Source organism: Sprattus sprattus (assembly GCF_963457725.1).
Source record: "Sprattus sprattus genome assembly, chromosome: 11".
NCBI classification, from domain to species: Eukaryota; Metazoa; Chordata; class Actinopteri; order Clupeiformes; family Clupeidae; genus Sprattus; species Sprattus sprattus.
In genome coordinates, this window is record NC_137909.1 from 15,086,670 (window position 1) to 15,110,636 (window position 23,967).

Consider the following 23,967-nt stretch of genomic DNA (forward strand, 5'->3'; position numbering starts at 1 on the left):
GAACAGTCTTTTGGAAATTTAAATGCATCATATCAATGTTTTTTTTTTATTCTGCTATCACCAGTGTCAAGTCAAGATATGTTGTGGTATATTGAAAGATGTGTGCATAGAAAGTGACAGATATAGATAGTAAGAGAGAAAGAATAAAAGAGAGAGAGAGATAGACAGAGAGAGAGAGAGAGAGAGAGGGAGAGAGAGGCTAACAGAGGATTAGCTTGCCCTGACCTCTGGACTATACATTCCTGTGATCTGTACTAGCCCTATAGCTATCAGTGCTGGCCAACAGGGTGAAACTGCCATTGTCAGGGCTTTCCATTGACAGCAAAGTGCTTACGGGGAACCAGGGGAGAGTTTTCTGGGCGTAGCGATGACCCGGCGGCTTTGGCAGAGACCAACACTGATGACGAGGATGTTTCTATTGTGCGCCAAGCCCCTCCATGTTCCCCTTGCCAGGGTATAAAACCTGGGCCGCTGGGCTTGGAAGGTCAGCACGAGCCAGCCAGCCCCACGGCACTGATAGCTGTACACAAAGCAGGTAAGGGCCCAGGAAGCAAGGGAGCACACACACACATCACACACATCACACACATCACACACAGACACACACAAGATGAGCAGTGCTCGCCATGGAGACAGGTGGGGGTGGGTAGTATGATAGGTGATTGGGGGGGTCCATCCTTAAGCATCCCATTATACCTGGGCCTGCCCCACTCCCATGTTGGGAGTCCCAAATCACTGCTGCCTGAGAGCCCATATAAGTCATGGAATCAGTCGGACATGTTTTTGGTTTTTGGCCTGGGAGTCAGGCAGAGTGTTTAAATTTAAATATCTGGTGGGAACTGGTGGGAGTTAAATGGACTGAAAAGTGAAGCCAGTTTTTCAAAAAATGTAAGCATATTCCCACCACTGCTCCACCACCAGTCCGTCCTATTTCAGGGCCTTTGGAGTGTGTCCATGTCTTGGGTTGCCTTGGTTGCTTGATGGCCATGGTGACCTCAACCTCATTCTGCTCTGCTCTTCCTCCCAGACTCTCTGAACCCCATCATGTCTCAGACCACTAAATCCGCCTCCAGCCAGGGAACCGATGCCAAGGACAAGGGCACCCCTGCCCCTGCTGCCAGCAGCAAGGCCACCAAGACCGGAGAGCCCGGTATGATGGGCAACTTCAGAGTAAGTGTATCTATAGCCCTCAGACACAGGGATCAGCTGACACTGGTTCAGATCTGCCACATATCTGGCATGCATCCAGTGCAGAGTTAGCTGCCATCTAAATGGCTTGATTGCTGGAAATGTAGAAGTTTAGAACTGTAGAACTGTAATGCAATAATAAGAATTATTAATAAAAAATTCCAGGAAATATTTTGCCCTTGTGGAATCAGAGGGGATGAAAAGTCTTCATGCTTTTAGGACTAGTGCCTGGATGCAGGGGTTCACATGTGGCCATTTATTTTAATAGGAGGTTTTGTGCACTCAAATTTCCCCACAGATCATGCTGTTCGAACAGGAGAACTTCCAGGGCAGGATGATTGAGGTTCAGAACGAGTGTGTGAACGTGTGTGACCAGGGAATGGACAGAGTGCGCAGTATCATTGTGGAGTGTGGCCCGTAAGTCAATTACAGCAAAACTCCTCCTAAACATCCTGAACATTAAATGAAGGATACAGGATTTATTCTAATGGCATAATTGTATCATATTCAATATTTAAATTAGTTATAACTACTACTACAGTGATATTAAATTAAATGAGAGTGTCACACTGTACTCAACCTGTTTCCTCCCCCTTTCTCTCCCCCTTGATCTCAATCTTCCTGCTTGATGGCGCCCCCTGCTGACCACTGCCCCTCACCACGCTCTCCTTCTCCTCCTCCATCATCACGCTCTCCTTCTCCTCCTTCATCACCATGCTCTCCTCCCTCATCACCACCTTCAGCTTCGTGGCCTTCGAGCAGTCTAACTTCCGTGGGGAGATGTTCATCCTGGAGAAGGGGGAGTATCCTCGCTGGGATACCTGGTCCAACAGCTACCGCAGTGACTGTCTCATGTCCCTCAGACCCATCCGCATGGTAAGGACTGCACTACAACTTCTTGGAAACTGTGGAATTCCCAGAACTCACTTCATTCTCTGATGCACAATTCAACCTTCAAGAACTGTGACACATTTAGTAGATCAAATAACTGTTTATCATTATCTCACAAAAAACTACTACTCACTTGAACTGATTCACTTAAATAAATAAATATTACAAGGTATAATGAAGTGCTGCCACAGTCTACTCCGCACTGATACACTGGTTATAGCGCTGACATACTGACATTCAGTGCTGTTCTTTCACCATCTCTATTTTCATCTTACAGGACAGCCTGGAGCACAAGATCTGCCTGTTTGAGCTGTCCGACTTCAAGGGCAACAAGATGGAGATCCAGGAGGATGACGTGCCCACCCTGTGGGCCCACGGTTTCTGCGACAGAGTGGGCAGCGTGAAGGTGCCCGGAGGAGCGTAAGTACCCATAGCCAATGACCCAGTCACAAACAAGAAGGGGAATCCCCCAGAGAGAAGGAAGACTAGCCAAAATCAGCTGAACTCTGAATTGCTTCTGAGAACTCAAATTATATCACCTATTTGCTAGGCCAGTTGTTTCGAAGGCTCAAGGGAGCTAAGAAGATTATAAAGAAACTTCTATATTAAAAGCATATGATTGCAAATATGCTCTACATATTGAAACACATCACCAGTTTATTTAACATGACTTTACCTTTGTTCATAACCAAATAATCAAAATGTGTTCTTTCTTTATAGGTGGGTGGGATACCAGTACCCTGGCTACAGAGGCTACCAGTACCTGTTTGAGTGCGGCGACTATAGACACTACAACGAGTTTTGTGCCTTCCAACCTCAGATTCAGTCCATGCGCCGTGTGAGGGACATGCAGTTCCACCAGCGCGGCTGCTTCAACCTCACCTCTGCCAAGTAAACAGGTCCTGCTGCAAACCGGTGGCATAGCAACCAGCCTTCCCACGGGCGCTTTTTATCCCCCCATCCAGCCCTCCCTACACCCCCAATCTTTCTTACCTCTCCCCAACAGAATAGCATGACATCATTGTAAACGGACATCTGACGTGACTTTTTATGATGGCAAAAAATAAACATGTTTTGAAAAACCCAAATCTACAGACTTATTGATTTATTGTTTTAAAATGCATCTATCTTTTCATGCAAAAAAAAAATCCATGTATCTATATATTTCTACACTTCCACACAATGCACTAAAATATATAGGGATAGAAGTAGGCTAGTTCGCTCTAAACAAAACAGAGTAAATGTGAGGAATACCATGACTATTGTATTGATCAAGTGAGGACCTTCTCTGCTTTAAATTAAATAAAAAGACATTTTGACTAAGGATTTAATTTGAGTTACATTGGCAATGTCTTTATATTTTTGATAAAGTCCTTTATTTAGGATGTGTGACGCGTCACCTGACTAGCCAATCAAATGTTCAGTCTATCGCTCTATTTTCCTCTGACATCTATGGTTGTTGCACAAGCTAGAGCCAAGATGGCAGCACTTTTCAAAGCACGGAAAGGTCAGTAATAAAGTAACGATTCCATGATTTGATTTAAGGTGATTAGTGTTTTTTGCAGGCTTACATTTGTATTGTTCTGTAGTTAGGATCAAATTCCAGTCATGATCATGGCATTTGACGGAGATGTAATGTATATTACCTAACTTGGATACCTAGGATCCCTTGCTAGCATGAATCACCTAACTGACTGTAGGGCTAGGAAACCAAAGTAGCTTGCTATCGATGTTTTCCGGCAATGATGTTGTTGTTTAACGATAGCCATGTAGCTATGATGCATTGTACGTAATTTGTTATTTCTGGTTTACTCGCTAGTGATAACGTTACTTTCCAATTCATTTTTTTTTTATAATCTTGCGGTTACTTCTTCCAACCAAGGGAATACAAATGTTTGACAAGCCCTTCTCAGTAGGGTTGAATAAGGACTGACGTTATAACAAACAGTGGTGGAGGAGTTAATATTAGGTACCCATTTGAAAATGACCTGTCTTAAAATAGAAAGGTAAGGTGCTGTAGCTGCTCAAGGACATAGAAATCTCGATCTCGTAATAACAGAAATTCACGGTGGTGAAATATTTCTTCATAACATTACAAGCGCGGCTCAGGTTAGTCTGTCAGAGGTCGTGCGCCCTCACTAGGATAAAGGTGACCGCGCACTCAGGTTTTGTAACCTTTCACCCAATTTCCATCCAAGGCTGTTATGTAGATGGACAATGAAATATGCAACGTCCAAGCATAAACAGAGGCTTATCCTACTTTCGAACTAATTTCTTGTTACTACTGATGACGCCATATTATCACATTAGTACCGTGTACCGTTAGGATTAGTAACAATTGTTACCTGATAGTGCTTCATGCGCAGAGTACAAGTCACTGTCTGTTAATATCCAGTTGCCATCAGCACACACTTGCATTGAGGTTACTGATCTATAAACTCAGTAATTACCTTAATACTTGCATGTATGCAATGATGAGGTGATATAAGGCGTTATACCAGTGGCGGCTGCTGGTCTTTTAAAGAGGGGAAGCTCCATTTGGCCTACATCAAAAAAGTTCTCAATTTATTTATACCTAAATTCTGCCCTCCGTTCCTTTTCAAGAAAATGGAAGGCCCTGTTTTGTTTGACTGCCTCATTATGTTTTGCCACTTGAATGCGAGCAACTTCATTGAGTGCATGTTCAACCCTGACCCTGCCCAGGCAGCTTAAACTTGCACATGCACTCACATGTTCATTGCTCTTTTCATGCCTTTTATATGCCCTGTCAAAGTTAGACAGATCCCCCAAACCAAATTTTGACCAGACAACTCATCCCTGAGATGGTTTCATCAAGATGCATGGCCAACAGTACAGTTTCTTTGTCACAGCACTTCCAGTCAGCCAGTTAACTTTGTCATACCAGGAGAGCTGAAAAGACCTGTTACTTTTCCCTACGTTTTGCACCAAATCAATCTTAGGTGTTGATCTGCCCTGCTATTTCATTCTAAGTTTCTCCTCGTAAGGAAGACTATCAAATGGCTTCGCCAAAATCAGGTCGACGATATTAGCATTGTCTGCCATCGTGTGCCATCGGTCTGCCACCGACCTAGCCAACAGTATGAATGAACTAACTAACGAAACAATATTAAACTCGAACAAGGAAATGTGGAAAGTACGTTAAACTGAAACAAGGAAATACGATGAATGTGTTTTATTTACAGTGTAAGAAATGAATAATGGAAGCAATTTCGCCAAGCAAATATCAAGAAATGGGTTACAGTTTGTCGTAAGACTTCACCTGCAAAAGCCGCAATGGGAGCATGGGACTGAATTAGATGTTCAAGTGACTGTGTATATCTCAAAATAGATGTCAATCAAAAAGTGATTCAGCCTTTAGACTGATCCTCCAATCATCACGCGGAAGCCCAGCGTCCAGGCTAGCCTAGGCCAGCCCACTGCTCCATCCACCTCCAGAGACGGCAAGCGTCCGAGGGCGGGACAAATCTTGGCATTTATCCAATGACCGTCCAGTTTCGAGGCAATGAAAAAAACTGTTCCATGCGGTCTCATTCAAGTGGATGGACGCTCGGCTTCTACGGTCAAATGCATTGACATTACGGGAATGTATGAGAAGTTAACAAAATCGAGTCAGTCTTGGATAAGAGTCTGATCGAACTCGTCTTCGACATGAACGTATTCTAACGCATTTGTAGTCAATGAAATGTTAACACAACAGTACATATTTGACCATTTAATTTTCGACATTTTAGGGGAAGCTGAGCTTCCCTTGCAGTCTTAGAGAAATCGCCTCTGCATTATACCAAGGCGATGTAGGTGATTATTTATAAAGGTTGGTGTCTCTAATGATGGAGCCTGGTGTTTGTTGATTTGGTTAGTGTCATTCCCAGTATTCCTCTGACATTGTTGTTTCTCTGCGCCCTCAGCTTTTGGCCTGGCTGTGGGCTGCAGCAAGCGGCACTTCGCCGCGCTGGCCGAGCTGCCTGAGATCCACCAGATGCTCCGGCAGACGTGCCGAGATTTCGCTGACAGAGAGCTGGCTCCCATCGCTGGCAAACTGGACAAAGAGCACCTCTTCCCAGCCAAGCAGGTAGAGGACCATCCAGAGATGCTCAGAGTTTAGGGTAAAGGGAACTAGGCAATGATGGTAGGGTGGAAGTCTTAGACAGTACATGACACTGGAACAGATCTGGCTGTGTGTACCAGCTAGAGGTTGCTTTATTTGTTCCCAATAAGATGCTGTATACTGTGGATAGGAGGTACAATGGAAATGATGTCATGCCGTGAATTGTGAGGATCTTTAGTATGTGGAGCTTGGGTAAACAAAGGTCATAGGTGAATCACATGATGTTTATACACATGCTATCAAGGTGATATTGTTTATGTTGTTTGTTATTTGCATAAACTATACCTTTACTAGTATCGGCACAGATTGTGACTTGTCAGAGACACAGTGATGAAACTTGCTTTTGTTGCCCTCAGGTTCGGGAGCTGGGAGAGATGGGCGTCATGGCCATTGAGGTTCCGGAACACCTGGGCGGAGCTGGGCTGGACTACCTGGCCTACTCTCTGGCCATGGAGGAGATCAGCAGAGGGTGCGCTTCTACAGGGGTGGTCGTCAGTGTCAACAATGTGAGTCTGTTGTCATGGAGAACCCTGTGAGGGGATAACTGCATTATTACCTGGCCCTGTGTGTGAGTGGGTGTGTGCTATTTATGGTTAGGTAATATGAGGAAAACATAGCTGATATTAAAGTACATGGTTCGCGAAAAGCCACGAAAATGCAGATAGTCCTGTTCTTGTTAACTGGGAAGGTGTAATAGGGAAGTGATTGGATACAATTCCAATGTGTAGCGCATTGTTCTTTTAGGAAGATGAGTCTTGTGTATGTGCTGTATATCTGTTGCTTGTATTTGGCTTATTAGAATTGGGTTAAAGCAACAATTCAATTTAAATTCAAATACATTTTATTTATACAATGTCAAAACAATCAAATTGTAACATTAGGCAGCAATTTGGTGCTTTTTAGTTGTACGTTTTTTATGGGCAATTCAATGGGCAATATGGGCCTTCAAATTCAATTTTACCGTATATGGTCATGTGAAGGACAGGTAAATACACATTCATTCCTACCAGCCATCCAGACTACTCGCTTCATAGTCCTGTCAATGTCAATTATTAATTTTTACTGTGAGTGCACAGCTATGGGTCTGTAACCCACAGTCTTGTTTGAAACCAGATTGCTGTGGATGTTATTGCTAGAATACTGAATTTAGGATTACTTTATACTTAATAATCAAATAATTTAAACTTAATGATTCAGATTTGGCTTTGGATACATCTGTAGAGTCACCAGTTGTCCTGAGTAATATGTAATTTCTGAGCTGGACTCAGCTGGATTAACAAGTGACAAAGTCCTCAGCCACATCTGAGGTGACCATTAGCTCTGACCCTTGTGTTGGGTATCAGGAAATTGGCACGATAGTGATTTTGCCGGTCACTGAGAAGCTTGTATAAGAGTTGGGTAACTCCTTTATGGTCATTCCACACTAAGGGCATACACCTTCATTGGGTGTCAGCTTTTTCAGGAAATCTCTCAAGCTCTAATATAGGGAATATTATGTGTGTCATTCTCTATGCTTCTCCGCTGTTCCGCTTCAGGTGTGTAGTACATACAGGAACAATCAACATTTATAGTTATAGTGAAAGTATTTAGCAGACGCTTTTGTCCCAAGTGACTTTGAATAGAAATAGCATTATGCATAATGGCAGGAATGCTTAGCAATATTTAATATCTTCATTTTAGAGCTTGTGTCTGGGTAGTAAAAGTGGAAGAGTTTTGTATTGTGTGAAAAGGTTTTTTTTTTGTATTTATGGCTGGAATTGAGGGGGCATCTGAACATGCTGTGCAGACTGTCACTCCATGTTGTGTTGCAGTCGCTGTACATCGGTCCCGTCCTGAAGTTTGGTTCAGAGGAGCAGAAGGAGCAGTGGATCACCCCCTTCACCACTGGGGAGAAAGTGGGCTGCTTCGCCCTGAGTGAACCAGGTAAGCGAAACATCACACCAACATCAGACTGAACTCACACCACACCACACCACACCACACCACACCACACCACACCACACCACACCACACTGACACTGCATCTTCATAGCATCATGAACCAACCTCACAGCATCCTTGACCAACATCACACCAATCTCACAGAATCCTGGATGAACCTCACGCCAACCTCACAGCATCCTGGACCAACGTTATTTTTTCCTTTTGGCACATTGCAAAGCTTCCACCAAATATAGCCATGATGTCAGTTTTCTCAGCATAAACAACACATCAACCAATATAGGGACTGCACTTACCTGGTTTGCTCAGCGGTTTGTCCCTCTAGCAAAGGTAACAGCTGTGTGTTTCATATCTCCCCTGCACAGGTAACGGTAGCGATGCAGGTGCAGCCTCCACCACAGCACGACAGGAGGGGGACGAGTGGGTCCTGAATGGCACCAAGGCCTGGATCACTAACAGCTGGGACGCCTCTGCCACAGTTGTCTTCGCCACCACAGACAAGAACCTCAAACATAAGGTACCATTTACTCTTACAGAGTTCTTATCTCTGAGCATGAAGAGGTTCTGAAGAGATTGCACATTTTAGTTATAGATGGCTAGATCTCTCTACAGGAATCTCTACTCTGCCACAGTTGTCTTCACACCACAGACACAAACACAAGGTGCAGCTCAGAGTAGATTTAAGTCCTGAAATGAAAAGAGTAGAGCTTACACCTTTGCTGAAATTGAAATGTTTCAGCAGTCTTCTGGCACTTGCTGCAGTGAGACTTGTGGTAGGAAAGAGGTCGGGTCTATTTCTATGGACATATACGTTTTCAGATGGAAACCTGGGTATCCTTAGTAGGCTACTTTCACTCCTTTCCCCAATAGCATAGCCTATGAATGGTGTGGTGATGCTGATGAATGATCTTAAGCCTTTATGGCAACAACATAAGTATCCTATCAGTTAACTATGGTTTTCAGTGTGAATTAGGAACTGATGAAAAAACAGTGAAAGTTTGTTAAATTTAGCACTGGAGGAGTGGGTGAGAGTGGACATATAAAGATATTCAACTTAACTCAAGGCTACTGGAGACTTCATGTAGATACAGTGACAATATGGGATGGGATTCATTAGTGAATGGGGAGTGCATAAGATATGGAAGGTTGTGAGCTATGTTCCTACTGATGAACACCTGGACCATCCGAATGCAAACTCTTTGTGCATTCTGTTGTGGTCAAGAAAAGAGATGTTTTGAGGAAAATGTGCTGGTGTTACACAATATTTCTTCTTCAGCCCTAGTCTAATTAGACTGCGATGTGAATAGAAATAACGAGAAATGTCATTATTGTGTATTTACATCATGGGCATTTGTCTGAACACTTCATTCGAATCAGACAAATGAGACTACCTCTTTAGAGATGCTTGAGTCTTACAAAGGGTTTAACAGTTTAAAACTTTTAAAAATGTTGTTATTTTAAAAGTGGCGGTGTTATGCGTGTGTTTCCTCCCCCCTCAGGGAATCAGTGCCTTCCTGGTGCCCATGCCGCATCCAGGCCTGTCTCTGGGCAAGAAGGAGGACAAGCTGGGCATCCGAGCGTCCTCCACTGCCAACATCATCCTGGAGGACTGCCGCATTCCATTGGGCAACCTGCTGGGCGGGCGTGGCATGGGCTTCAAGATCGCCATGGTAGGTCACGACCGTACCCCTGCACCCGTCTCTAACAGGTGTCTCCCGTGGGCACCTCCTCACAACTTAGGTTCTCTCTCCATGACATGAGCCCACACCTTCACAAGTACCTCGTCAAAGACCATCCCTTCACACCAACACCTTCTACTCAGCCTAAGCACTATCTATAACAGGCATCTTCTCTGACTTATGACCGGAGCACCTCTCCTCACAAGCACTTGCTTTTCCTGCAATATGACTTTTGAGCACGTCATCTCATTGGAACTGTTGATCCTGAGCATCTCCTCAAAGATCATTTCCTTTTAAACTCTTTTGGTGTGTTCTTTTTATAGTAGACTCCTTCACTACTTATGTATTTGATTCTGAACCTAGTTTAAGTGTTTATAGAGGACGATCGATATGTTTCCTCCTTGATCCTGTAACTCTTTGGCTTTGTCTGTGTAATCCCGAGTCCCGTCACTCACCTGTGTAGTCCAGAGTCCCATCACTCACCTGTGTAGTCCAGAGTCCCATCACTCACCTGTGTAGTCCCAAGTCCCATCACTCACCTGTCTCAACCCCTTCCCTGTGCCCCTCCTCCTTGTCCTGCAGCTAAGCCTTGACAGCGGTCAGATCGGGACGTGATCCTGGATCCTGTTTTAATTTTTACCGATACAAACGGTTTTCTCCTTCACCTATTGACCTTTTTGACCCTTTGACATTGACACATTGACAATGACTGCTATTGTAGTCCTGAGTCTCATCTGTCTCTCCTCTCTCCCCACCTCACCTGTCCTCACCTACCTTCCTCCTCCTCTTCCTCCTCCTGCAGCAAACCCTGGACAGTGGTCGGATTGGGATCGCCGCCCAGGCTTTGGGCATCGCCCAGGCTGCCCTGGACTGCGCCGCAGATTACGCTCACAAGAGGACGGCCTTCGGGGCCCCGATTGGGAAGATGCAGGCCATCCAGGTGCCTTTCTCTGCTCAACACACACAGACAGGATATCTACAGGAATACATGTTACATGCTGGCTATGCCACACTGCAATATACCACTATGCAATTGTACGATACTGTTCTACTTCCTGTACTGCATATACAGTGTATATATACACTATAAACTAGTATAAATGCATCAAACTTGGACACATGCAGCAGAAAAGCATATTTTTGGGCGGTGTGCACTGGCATACATGCTGTGTACAGTAGCTTACATATCACCAACTGATATGCATAATAATATGGATATATGGTTATTATGGCAATAAGCCTTTGAATCTGTTTGAGAATTTTGTGTATTTGTGTGTCCCAGTTTAAGCTGGCAGACATGGCTGTGGCTCTAGAGAGTGCTCGTCTGCTCACCTGGAAATCAGCTCTGCTGAGGGACGCCAAGAAACCCTACACAATGGTGAGTTCACCATGGCAACCTCCATCTCTCTCTCTCTCTCTTTCTTGCTCTCTTTCTTTCTTGCTCTCTTTCATACACACACACACAGCACCGAAGTGCCAGCGGGTCAACGGACACATACACTCACACGCACCCACTCCCTGACATTGAATGGAGCCTGGCTACTTGTTGTTGATCTCCTTGCTAACCTCTTTTCTGCTACAGGAAGCTGCCATGGCAAAACTAGCTGCCTCTGAAGCTGCGACCTTCATATCTCATCAGGTAAGAATGAGCTCTGTTGAACTGCTCTTAGGTATTCTTCAGGGATGTACGCAGAGATGGAAAAAATGATGATAACGATGTGACCGTGTTTGTGATTTTCCCTCTTGTTTGACCCTGAAGTCCATCCAGGTTCTTGGAGGGATGGGCTATGTGACAGACATGCCTGCTGAAAGACACTACCGAGACGCTCGCATCACCGAGATCTACGAGGGTACCAGTGAAATTCAGAGACTGGTCATCGCAAATCAGATCCTCAAGGAGTACCAGTCATAGGACAGGAAAAAACATGAACTTTCTGAACTAATACCAGAACTAATGACGTGTTTCAGTGCCTGGTTTTTGACACCACCGGGTATCACTCAGGTACCTGATAACCCACTGGTTCAACTAACTGTGCTGTAGGCTGTGTTCAGAGTTTCATGAGCATGGTTTTGAGTGGTGGAAGTTTGGCCATTATAGTGCCAGATGTCTTCCTTCTCAGAATAATGCTGCTGGGTTCTGCCAAAACTACGACTTCATAGGGTTTGTGTCTGCTGCACTTGCGCTGGTGTCCACAAGGGTGCAGCAGTCTGCAGACTCCGAATGCCTTTCTTTGTGCCTGGCACAACTCCAGATTGCCTTTTTGGATAGACAGAATGACAATATATTTGACTGTACATACGTGATAACTTTTGTTTTTCCAATTGCCATGAGATCATTAAACATGCATTTGTTGATTTTTCTTATGATTCTCCTGCCATTTCTGAGTGACCTGGATGCTAATATACCATGGTGTTGTTGAAGGACAGAACAGAGTGGACTACAGATTTCAGTGGCCTATATCTTTCTTTTCGTAATTTATGAAAAATAACCTCTGGCCGGAAGAGTTAAACCACGGTAAGCCATGACTATTTCTTGTACTTTCACAAGTACTAGATCTGATATGCAGTGATATTGAAGTGAAGTACATACTCAAAGTAAACTCCGCAAATACACGCAACACAGGAAGACATTATAGAATGCTCTAAAGAGTTCCTTTAGTCCCTACTCTCATTCTGTTCCTTAAAGGTTTAATAATGTAGTTTTTATGGTCATATTTACATAATTAAAGGTATTTACACATACAAGTGACTTATTCCCATAAGCCTATAGCATGCTTAGTAAGGGACAAGTTGGCAAATAATCAGTGAAGGAAACCAACTGAACATGCTCTTACTCCATTGCAAACGAAGGCAGGAAGTGAGACCTTGGCCTGATTAGGGCGTTCTCCCACTCTCCGCAGTTCACTTAATCTTCCGCCTGCATTGAAGGGAGTAGACGCCATGATGGAAGCGCCATCCCTGAGCGTCCTACGACAAACTTGCACCGCAAATTGGGTCAGAGGTCGCTGCTCCTAGGCCCCAGGTCACGCACACCAGAAGACCCCTTCCTGACAGCGGCAGTATTGCCTGGAGCGATCACACGCGTGATTACAGAGCATTGTTTTTGAGATGGGGCTGATAACTTACAGCTGATACCTTTTTGTCTAGAATAATTGGCCTGGGTTTTAACAGGCCACTGGCTAGCCTTCAAAACTGGGTCAGTTTGACGTAGGTTTTTGTCCTCAGGATGCTAGCTGTTTTGTCATCTGCACAGCACTTGATGAGATGCTAATGTCACTTAGTCACGATCCTCCTCGTCGACCTCTGGCTCAAAGCTAAGTTGGCTCTCATGGCCTATTTTTCAGAATTCACATGACCAAGATGTAGGTGGCATTCCATGGCACCATTTTATAGGCTGTTCTTTGGATTTTTCTGATTTCCAATAGACACAAAAACCATACTTCCTGTTCTAATAACACCATTGGGTTTTTAGTTAGGGATAATGTCAGAATCAACATAAAATATTGGTGTGTTCATCATTGTGTGTGCTCTCTATGTGAGTGACCTGTAAAATTTCTGGTTACACAATGGGTATCATCATGTCTTGGAGTGCACATAGCGATATTTCCATTTATATAAGTTGTTCTACCCCCAGTAATAGTGTGTTACACTGCAGGTCAGATTCAGATGATGATGTATGCACTAGTCTTTTTGTCATAATGAGGAGAGAGTTTCTGAAACTTCCACTGCCATGTAGAATTTGAACCCTATCAATTTTATTGATTATCAGTGACCAGGACATTTAGATTTTTAATTATCCCGGTTGCGCACAAATCACACACACACACACACACATTGTCCTTTTCTCTTTGTCAGAGAATGTCTACTAGTGTAAGACTCAAGAGACATTTTAGACCCAACATTTGAAAAACAGTGAGTTTTATTTAGACTAATACTCTATACAGCTAATTTATACACAGGAACAATAACAATGCAGCTACAACACAGTGGGTCATACAAACCACTTAAAAACACAATTTCTTAACCTTTTATTTCGTTGCCAAATACAGGCAAACTACAGGAGATACTCGCAGACATATTTACTACACAGTTCATTCGCAGGATACTCATAACTATAATTGGACAATTGTTGTGATAAAGGGTGCAGCCAAATATAGGCTATGCATAGCTGGTATGCAATGGACGAACAATGGACGCTATTCATTAGGCTATATGGAGCTGTCCGTTGAAGCAGACCGTGTCTAATTACTTGGGATAAAACAGTCTACTTACACTAAGCCAAACAACATTTAAGACCGATTATAATTAATATTCTAAAACACAAATATAACTCTAAAGCTGGCATTGCAATTCACTTTCAGTTCTCGCCCAAGTTTGAACGAATGAGCATAGTAACTGCTCTTATCCGATTGGCTACTACAATTTGACTGTGTCCATTGCCTCAGTAGGTACACTTGAAGATGGCACAAACACGCCAGGCGACAGCTGTCCATGAGTGACTGGGACGGGCGCTCCAGCACCCCGACGCAACCAACAGGTGCCATCCATGAAAGGTTTGTCAGGCAAGAAATGTCCGTCAGATAATCCTACACTTAGACGTAATTTCGTTTGTCGTAGTCTCCGTTCTGAGTGACGCTTTTTGTTGGGGCGTATTTCATAGAATATGAAGCCTTTAAATGTTGGGGACAGGAGCAGCACAGTAAGGTGCCTCCAGCTAGCAGAAGCCCGGCGCCTGCCCACCCGATGTACAGCGCAGCCCCAATCTCTCGCTTCTTGGCTGGGGGGACCTGCGGGCTGTAGAAGTCCGAGATGATGTTATTTGCCATCCAGCAGAGAGGGACCAGGACAAATAAGCCGCTGATGATGTAGATCACCCCACCGGCGTTCACCACCTTCGCCTTAATGTTCTCGGTTCTGAGACAGTTGGTGCACTGTGCACCGGCGATGGCGAAGAAGAGCCCCATCACGCCCAAGACAGCGGAGATGACCGTGAGAGCTCTGCCCATCTGCAGGTCCTTGTTCAATGCCAGGACGGAATCGTGCACCTTGCACTGCATCTGCCCTGTGCTCTGAACCACGCAGGACATCCACAGTCCGTCCCAGATAGTCTGTGCCACAACGATGTTGCTCTCTATGAAAGCGGACACTTTCCACATAGGCAATCCGCAAGCCACCATCACCAGCAGATTACCAGACACGCATAACCCCAAGCCCAGAGTTTCCAAACAGGCAGAAAGCATTTTTTCTGTTTTTCTTTTGGTTCGGTTCTGCAAAAAAAAAAGCAAACAACAATCTGTGTGGACTTTGGACAAAGAGGAGCCGTTCAGTTGAGAGAGAATCTTTCTCTGTAATTTCCCGTACAGAAACCTGTCTTCATTGCACTTGTGAATTCAAGTGGACCAAAGTTTTTGGGACAAGAAATGTACATTCTCCTGGGAATTTATACTGTAGTCCAAACAAAGCGGTTCAACCTCGGCCAATGAGATCTTACCCCATCTCTCAGCGGCCAATGAAAAGTCAGAAAAGTAAGAGGAAAACAGACAACAGGAAACCGCATGGGGATGGTGTTTAGGGAGAGATAAGGCGATGATAACAGCAGGAAGACAATAGATGTGTGATTTAACAGCCTTCCTGCAATTCATTCTCCAAAAAATGTAAGACAAAACGCGTCATTGGTTGAGTAGGGTCACACACATCTGAATGTCCAAACAACACTGACACTTTTCTGAAACCTGAAGGGAATGATGTATTCATATAACAAAAAATGTAAGTTACTAACTCTTGTTTAAGTGGGAGGGTTACCACAGGTAACAGTCTAGACCTATACAATACAAGTGCAACTATTATTAGTGACATGATCATTAACTATTATAGTCATGAAGGCTGTTAAATGAATGGGGCTTTAAATCAGGTGTAGCCTACTGTGCCAATCGTGCATGCCTAATCAGTAGGCTTACTTTTCCTGGGGGGTAAAGATGCACTGCCAAATATTCCTCCTGTCATGGATTTTCTAGACCCTAGAATACATACTAATACCATGTCTCAATTGGAGAAACTAACTAACTAACCATGGAGCAATTAACTATAGCAAAGCAGTAGTCCCTTAAATATGCTATTCCAGCTCACAGGTATAATAGCTTGAATGTTTTATGCCAAAATGTCATGCTTTGTTCAGCTGTCAGGCTGGTCATGCAAAAGATGGTTTTGCACACGGTTTCCCCTAAGACAGCTATTTTATAATGAGCTAGCATTATACTGCCTTACCACGGTCCTAGGTGGCCTCTATCTGACTTCTATCTGACTGCTCACATCTCACCACAGACTCACTGGTCTTCTGCTGACTCTTTCAGATAGAGTGCTTCTGTGTGCTCTTGGAGGCGTCTGTGTAGCTGTAGGGGAATTGGGATTTCTTATGACTTCGATAATCCAAGCTAGGTTTGTGCTATTGCTTCAGTTCCCGCATGGTTGATGTCTGCAGGTTGGCAAACGCTCACCCCTGTCTTTCCCTCCCACACATCTGTTTCCACACCAACAGTACAGCACGATCTCTGATGGTCACAAATAAATCTATTATCTTGTCACAAAGCCATTATGAACAAGGATGGCAACTCATAAAGGATGAGCCCCATCATTAAGGCCATGTTTTATCCTACACTCCTTAGCGCTCCTCCATAGAACAATCCACAACCACTGAAAAAGACCACAATTTGCTAATGTTGTAGATGTTAGTAGTAAGTCACAATATACACTACCGTTCAAAAGTTTGGGGTAACCCAGACAATTTCATGTTTTCCGTGAAAACTCACACTTGTATTTATCAAATGAGTTGCAAAATGAATAGAAAATATAGTCAAGACATTGACAAGGTTGGAAATAATGTTTTTTATTTGAAATATTAATTTTGTTCTTTAAACTTTGCTTTCGTCAAAAAAGGCTACATTTGCAACAATTACAGCATTGGAGACCTTTGGCATTCTAGCTGTTAATTTGTTGAGGTAATCTTTAGAAATTTCACCACACACTTCCTGAAGCACCTCCCAAATGTTGGATTGGCTTGATGGGCACTTGTTGCGTACCATACGGCCAAGCTGCTCCCACAACAGCTCAATGGGGTTGAGATCCGGTGACTGTGCTGGCCACTCCATAACAGACAGCATACGAGCTGCCTTCTTCTTCCCTATATAGTGCTTACATAATTTGGAGGTGCGCTTTGGGTCATTGTCCGACTCCTGTTGGAGGAGGAAATTGGCTCCAATCAAGCGCTGTCCACAGGGTATGGCATGGCGTTGCAAAATGGAGTGATAGCCTATTTAAAATCCCTTTTACTTTGTACAAATCTCCCACTTTAACAGCACCAAAGCAGCCCCAGACCATCATATTACCTCCACCATGCATGACTGATGGCATCAGGCACTCTTCCAGCATCTTTTCACCTGTTCTGCGTCTCACAAATGTTTTTCTGTATGATCCAAGCTCCAACTTTAAATTCGTTCAGAACACTTTTTTCCAATCTTCCTCTGTCCAATGTCTGTGTTTTTTTGCCCATATCAATCTTTTCTTTTTATTGGCCAGTCTCAGATATAGCTTTTTCTTTGCCACTCTGCCTATAAGGCCAGCATTCCAGTCGCCTCTCCACTGTAGAAGGTGACACTGGCGTTGTGCAGGGACCATTTAAAAAGCTGCCAGTTGAGGACCTGTGAGGCGTCTTTTTCTTAAACTAGACACTCTAATATACTTGTCTTCTTGCTGAGTAATGCACCGGGGCCTCCCACTTCTCTTTCTACTCTGGTTAGAGCCCGTTTCTGCTGTTCTCTGCAGAGAGTAGTACACACCGTTGTAGGAAAAGTTCAGTTTCTTTGCAATTTCTCACATGGAATAGCCTTAATTTCTAAGAACAAGAATAGAAAGACTAATTTTATTTTTTCTTTGAAAAAAACAGTACATTTCTAAGTGACCCCAAACTTTTGAACGGTAGTGTACATAAATTAAACAAAAATATAAATTGACAATAAACGTGTGCAGATTTTACACATATAGGTCTATTTTACACCTCAGTTGGATGGAAAGAACGTGGGAATCACAATAGAGCTTTTTGTGGTTTGGATGTGTTTACAAATGTGTGCACGTGTTTCCTTCAAGCACAGGATCTCTAGATTGGCAACAACCATCCTGTAGGAGTCTGGCATTGTGAGTTATGAATAGAGCTACATGCCCTATACTTGCTGCAACGTAAAGACTGTGGGCAGGATTTTAAATAACACAAAGGTCAAAGGTGTTTGCATGCGATCTCCCCTGGCACAAATTTAGAAGACTACTGTAATAGCGTAGCATTCTAGGGGGCAACACTGCAAATTATACATTTGGCAAAAATTCCATGTCTACTGAAATAAGCTGCTAATTTGTCATTGTATATGTATCCATATGTGAGCATAATGGAGCGCCTTGAAGGACAACCTTGTGAGATAGATAGTCACAACATAGGCCCTTGACAAGTTTGTTTAACAATATTTATACCTAATAAACTGTTCAAACAGGTGTGTGTGTGTGTATGTGTGTGTGTGTCTGTTTGTGTGTGTTTGAGAGAGAGTGATTTTTGCTTTTACTGTTAGAAGTTCACTCTTAGTGTCAGTTTCTGTATGCATCCCTTTTTTCTGTGGGAAATGTTATCTTGGCCCACACTGGGTCTCTCCAATCCATAGTAAATCCTGGAAGTGAGGGGTCTTAGTTAAACAGGAAAGTGGTGTGTGTGTGTGTGTGTGTGTGTGTGTGTGTGTGTGTGTGTGTGTGTGTGTGTGTGTGTGTGTGTGTGTGTGTGTGTCTGTGTGTCTGTGTGTCTGTGTGTCTGTGTGTGTGTGTGTGTGTGTGTGTGTGTGTGTGTGTGAGTGTGTGTGTGTGTTTGTGTTTGTGGATGTGTGTGTGTGTGTGTTTGTGTGTGTGTGAAAGTGAAATAGAGAGTGTGTGTGTGTGTGTGTGAGTGAGTGTGTGTGTCTGTGTGTGTTTCTGCGTGTGTGCGTGTGTCTGTGTGTGTGACTGTGTGAAGGGGTGGGTGATGGTTAATTTTTTGCATTCTCTGGCTTCATTGTCAAACACATCTGTGAGGTTAGAAAAAAAAAGTTTGAGAGGGACAACAACATTGCAGCAATTTTTACACAACTAAACTATTTTTAACTAAACCTGGTCAGTTTGAAACTGAGTAGTCTGCTTTCAGTTATAAGGGATTTGATTAAATTACCTATCAACAAAGTCCATCCTTCCAGCTCTACATCATTACATCCATCAACTGACGTCAAAGCGGCTACATCTCCTGCAAATTGTGGTGTTCCAGAGAACAAAAATGATATAAATATGTATTATTTTGTCATAACAATGGGCTCACACTGGGTGTGTATCTAAGCAAAAGCCAATAGCCTATTATAACATTAGAATGGTAAAGGCAGAACTCTTGAGCAGAAACACAGAAAGCCTTGTCTGTCTCCAAGGCCCATCAACACTCAACCCCAGCAAAGAGCAGGATACTCTGCAGAGGGAAGGAACTTTTGTTGATATGTCCTATTGTCTGCCAAGACGTCTCAAGTAATGTTATGATAGTTTGTTTGTGCTGGTGTGCAGAGGCATTAGCCCAAACTGACCAGCTCCAACTGGTTTAGGGGAGAAAGGTGGAACAGGGCACCAGCCAATGCCCAAGCATGTGCCCCGTCTGCCAGAGATTACTAATGTCAAGCACTACTAAATGTTGTTTAAAGAACTTTAAGGCTGACTTTAATCAGATTTATTTTTCAATTGACCAATCTTCCAGCACCAAATTCTACATGTATTTTAATTTTTAATGTAGAGAGAATTCTACCTTTATAAAGCTCTTGAAGACCCAAACTTTCAGAGAGCACCTCCTTTCCTAACTTGCACTTCCTCTCCCTTCCTTTTCCTTCCTCTACCTCTACTTATTTTTCCTCTAATGCTATCTCCTCTAACAACTACTTCACTCGCTCTTACAGTAGTTACATTCCTGCACTTTTATTCCTTATGTAGAGTAGTATTTATTGTTACACTAGGTCTCTATTGCTCGTAGCTTGATTGTTTTCTCCTTTGTATATCGCTTTTGATTAAAAACGTCTGCTAAATGTAAATGTAATTGCAAACGTAAATGTAGGCCAGAGTCTTTCTGTGGTAGACCATGAAACTTACTTGGACTCAAGTTGTTTTTAAGCATTTTTGTGCTTTTTAAAAATTTAACACAGAAACTAAGTACATCCCCATTTCAGGGCATGACTGCAGTGCATTTAGATGGTGAATAATTAGTGTTGTTGGGATTCCCTTGGCGATGAAAGTTAGCAAACGGTTCCAGAGATGTTTATTATCCAAGGGGAAGCCGTGCATCTCTATGTGATGGACCACACCAAATTGGTAAATTATAATGAGGGAAACCTCACCACTCCCAATAAAAACCTCCCTACCCCCTACACAGCCAGTATTTCTGTTTCCAAGTTTAGCATCTGTGCATGGATGCAGAGCGTGACAGACTTAATCACAGGGAGTCATTGCTACCTCTGACCCACTTTGAGTACAGAGCATCTGATAAGCAAATAAACAGAGCAGAGGAAGATGTGGTTTCCCTGATAACACGCCGGATGATGGCAACATTTAATCACACAAGACAGCTATGGAAACAAGAAGTGATGTTTGTCTGTTGATTCAGGAGACGGGAATTTCAGTTCGAGTCCTACGTGACAAGAAGCTTTGATTGGTGCATGTGAAGTAGGCACAAGAACACGATAAATGTGCTGAAATGCAAAAAAGTGCATTAAAACTCAGCTACACTGTAAAAAAAAAAAATCGTAAAAAAACGTTTTTTTTCCGGCAGCTGGGGTGCCAGAAAAATACCGTAAAATAACAGAAAATTACTGTACCGTAAAAATACGGTTATTTCCCGTAATTAAAATACAGTTTTTAGTTGTAATTTTACCAAGATTTTCCCTTATTTTCAGGTTTTTTAACATTAAATAACATTTTCACATTTTAAAACAATTAAATGACCTAGAAAAACGGTAAATAAACGTTATATTACGAACATTATTCGTAATACAACATTTATTTTCCATTTTTCTAGGTCATTTAATTGTTTTAAAATGTGAAAATGTTGTAATTTAATGTTATTTTACGGTATTTTTACTGGCACCCCAGCTGCCAGAAAATTACCGTTTATTATAATTTTTAGTGTATAGTCACTTACCTGATCTTTCAGCCTTTGAGAATATGCCTCTCTCTATCACTTGTTCACACACTAAATCCATTTATTGGTCTCATAATTACAGAAATGTGCTGTTAAATTAAATTACCCATGAAGATGGTAGATTAACATTGTTATACGAGTAATAATGCTTACATTTACAAAAATGTGCTGTTATTAGTTGGTTTTAATGGCATTATTTGTTTAAAAATCCTGTATATAATTTTTTATGAGATGTAATATAATAGTATACAACAATAATTTGATTAATCTTTAAAAACTAGTTAAAAAAAATGAATATTTAAAGCACTTTCAACTTAAAAAAAAACTATACTCACCTAATAACACCATAATTATTTTAATTTTAAATGGTTTAAACCAGTTTTTGGCCAGTCGGAAAAGGGGCTTAAATGAATTGTGTTTGAACAAGACTAAGCTGAACAAGAACAACTACAATTTCCCATTCTCTGTATTTTTATTCTGTATATATATAAAAAATAACTAACAGGTAACCATACAGCAACTGGTTCTGAAACAAACAAAAACAAATTCAACTGAATTGGAAATGAAAGAAAAAAAGTAAAAAAAAAAAAAAAAGTAAACAAAAATCCACAGACTCTTGATATCTTCTAATATAATTTCCAACTCGACTGCAAATGTAAATGTTTTTTTTCAATAAGGCCCAATACATCAGCCCTTCATCTCCAAGTGGCATAGCAATCTTGTCACTTCTTGCGACGATCAGCTACTGCTGGGCAGCTCCGCTTGGGTGTCCAATGCACACAATGCTAGGCTGGTGGCCTCTCGATGAATCAGGATTCTCAAGCAATGATGAAATGCTCGTTCTAGGCTGTAACACAAAACGTTTGAATTACTACATTATTAAACCAGCATGGGGAGGAGACCACAACACAACATCAGGAGGTTCAGTGATGCAACCAATAAGTCATAAGACACAAACATACTTGCACAAAGTCCATGAGGTAGGAAATGGCTGATTTAACACTGCAGCGACTCCATCCAGCCCCTCGTCCTGATGGCATTGGTGGAAGAAGGTGTATGAGCATCTGAAGTGCTTTGAAGCAAAGCATGTCTACATGAAAATATTAGAATCCAAATTAGATATCTACCATTACACAAGGTTAAAGTGCATATGACACCTAAAAAAAAAAGGTAAACGGCATATAATTATCAAGACTATACATAAAACATAGTACTTTGAAGTCATGTGTAAACCCGATGATTGAAAAATTAGGTTTGTACACGATTTCAAAGTGTGGTTTTCGCGACGCTCTTCGGCAAGCAGTGCCGGCTTACCTGAAACCTGAAGTCTGTGGCAGAAAATTGCTCAAAATTGCTGAATTCTTCACCCTCCATCGATAGCTGTGTGGTGTGGGAACGAATGAAGTCTACCACCACTGACATCACAGGGTCACCTGGCGGTAGACCTCATTCGTTCCCACGCCACACAACTAGCGATGGAGGTTGAAGAATTCAGCAATTTTGAGCAATTTTCTGCAACAGACTCAAGCAGAGATGAGATTGAGGAAGACTTCGATCCGGATCAGTTTGTAAAGGTGATTGTGAGCATTGAGCCGTATCTGGAAGACGAGCCAGCAGAAGAGCCGAGTTCTGACAGTGATGACATAGTAGCTAGCTAGCCTCGCTGCTAATAAGTATAACGCCCCCCTCATTGAGGCAGATGTACCGTTTGCCTCCAGTCTCTTAGCTCTTTCACAGCTGTTGTTTGTTAGGTCAGCCATTCTAAATACGTGAAATACATTCCCTATTTAATGGATAGAGAGCAATGCTTCCAGCATTACTTCACAGCAAATTACTTTAGTTGTCATTTCAAGCTTGCTGGAGAAGGCACTCTTGTGCGACACACATTCTGCACCCACTTCTCGCGTACTTCCTCGTCTTTTGGAAATTTGAAAAGGCTAAAAGAATGGGAACTGACGTTCGAGCAATATGCTGCAACACACCCTGAAGGCATATTTACAACTGATCCTTAAGAAATAGCCGGTGGCTCCCTGAGAAAATGTGTTTTCTGTCAGGAAAAATGGCGACCAAGTGCAACAGAGTACCTCCGTTTAAGTAATTTAAGTTTTTTAACGCAGGGTGGTAGTGAGTCGCTTGGGAAGTCGGTAGCTCAGTGGCGCTGCATTCAAATGATGATTTTAACAAGTCAAATGTGTATATTTTTCCTCAACATATATATATCTATTGTGAAATACCACCTTCGTTCTATTTACTAAAAAAAATTAGTATTGAGGTGTCATATGCACTTTAAGTCATCTTGAACAATTAAACTGGCTTCAGTTATTATCCATTGCATAAAAGTTATAAGTGCATTTCCCCCCTATCTTTCTGAATGCGAACCAACATACCATCACTGTTGTTCCTGGTGGTTGAAGGATTTTCCAGATCCTCAGACAACTCCAACGCAGCAACCTTCATTAGCTTAGGGATGATGTTCATCTGCCATTTGCGAAGGAAAAGATCAGCTTTCCCCTCAAACTGGCTATCGAAGTCGAACTAAGATGTACAAAGATAAATATTCAATCCAATTTATTCATTTGAATTTACAGGCTATATTTACTGAGATATTGGGGGGGGGGGGGGGGTAAGTGTTCCTTTTCATGGGTTGAAGGTAGAGAGTGGACATGAGGCATCAGTCAATAATACCAAAAATACAATGGCCCTTATTTCTGAAACAATAAACATTTGGTACATCAGTAAAATGTGGGGTGGGAAGGTAAACATCATTTTTTTTTTCACTTACATAACCCTCATTGTGTTCCTGGATTTTGACACTCAATTTAGGAAACGTGGTGACAACATTCTTGTCAAGACGCACCTTGTCATCACTGGATGGGTAACTGAAAATAACAGACAGCATCAACCAAACCATTTCT

At 42.5% G+C, this 23,967-nt stretch overlaps 3 protein-coding genes and 1 long non-coding RNA gene across 4 annotated transcripts; 2 read left to right on the forward strand and 2 right to left on the reverse strand.

Annotated features, from left to right (window-relative positions):
- Positions 1-367: 367 nt before the first annotated feature.
- crybb1 (crystallin, beta B1) lies at positions 368-2,974 on the forward strand (the record flags this gene model as incomplete). The annotated part of the gene is given in 8 exon segments (XM_080847038.1): positions 368-409; positions 411-505; positions 507-535; positions 1,028-1,170; positions 1,487-1,605; positions 1,932-2,064; positions 2,357-2,499; positions 2,800-2,974. Coding segments are annotated over 8 exon segments (879 nt in total).
- Positions 2,975-3,540: 566 nt separating this feature from the next.
- On the forward strand, positions 3,541-12,185 carry acads (acyl-CoA dehydrogenase short chain). Its single transcript, XM_080848025.1, has 10 exons — positions 3,541-3,586; positions 6,006-6,169; positions 6,562-6,711; positions 8,017-8,128; positions 8,512-8,663; positions 9,646-9,816; positions 10,628-10,765; positions 11,108-11,203; positions 11,408-11,464; positions 11,585-12,185. The coding sequence occupies exons 1-10, from the start codon at positions 3,559-3,561 to the stop codon at positions 11,735-11,737; spliced, it is 1,221 nt and encodes a 406-aa protein (XP_080704151.1). The 5' UTR covers positions 3,541-3,558; the 3' UTR covers positions 11,738-12,185.
- Positions 12,186-13,799: 1,614 nt separating this feature from the next.
- cldn5b (claudin 5b) lies at positions 13,800-15,214 on the reverse strand. The gene has a single exon (XM_080848083.1). The coding sequence runs from the start codon at positions 15,063-15,065 to the stop codon at positions 14,418-14,420; it is 648 nt and encodes a 215-aa protein (XP_080704209.1). The 5' UTR covers positions 15,066-15,214; the 3' UTR covers positions 13,800-14,417.
- Positions 15,215-21,700: 6,486 nt separating this feature from the next.
- On the reverse strand, positions 21,701-23,586 carry LOC308372067. The gene is made up of 3 exons (XR_013968819.1): positions 23,440-23,586; positions 22,015-22,142; positions 21,701-21,899 (listed from the first exon to the last, which is right to left on the reverse strand). It is a non-coding gene; the product is annotated as an uncharacterized lncRNA (long non-coding RNA).
- Between the last annotated feature and the right edge of the window lie 381 nt (positions 23,587-23,967).

Excerpts from the sequence above, each read along its gene's own strand:
- acads (XM_080848025.1), top strand. The coding sequence starts at position 3,559 with ATGGCAGCACTTTTCAAAGCACGGAAAG. Across the intron at positions 3,587-6,005 it reads ACTTTTCAAAGCACGGAAAG|CTTTTGGCCTGGCTGTGGGC; the intron begins GTCAGTAATAAA and ends CTGCGCCCTCAG. Across the intron at positions 11,204-11,407 it reads CCAAGAAACCCTACACAATG|GAAGCTGCCATGGCAAAACT; the intron begins GTGAGTTCACCA and ends TTTCTGCTACAG.
- cldn5b (XM_080848083.1), bottom strand. The coding sequence starts at position 15,065 with ATGCTTTCTGCCTGTTTGGAAACTCTGGGCTTGGGGTTATGCGTGTCT.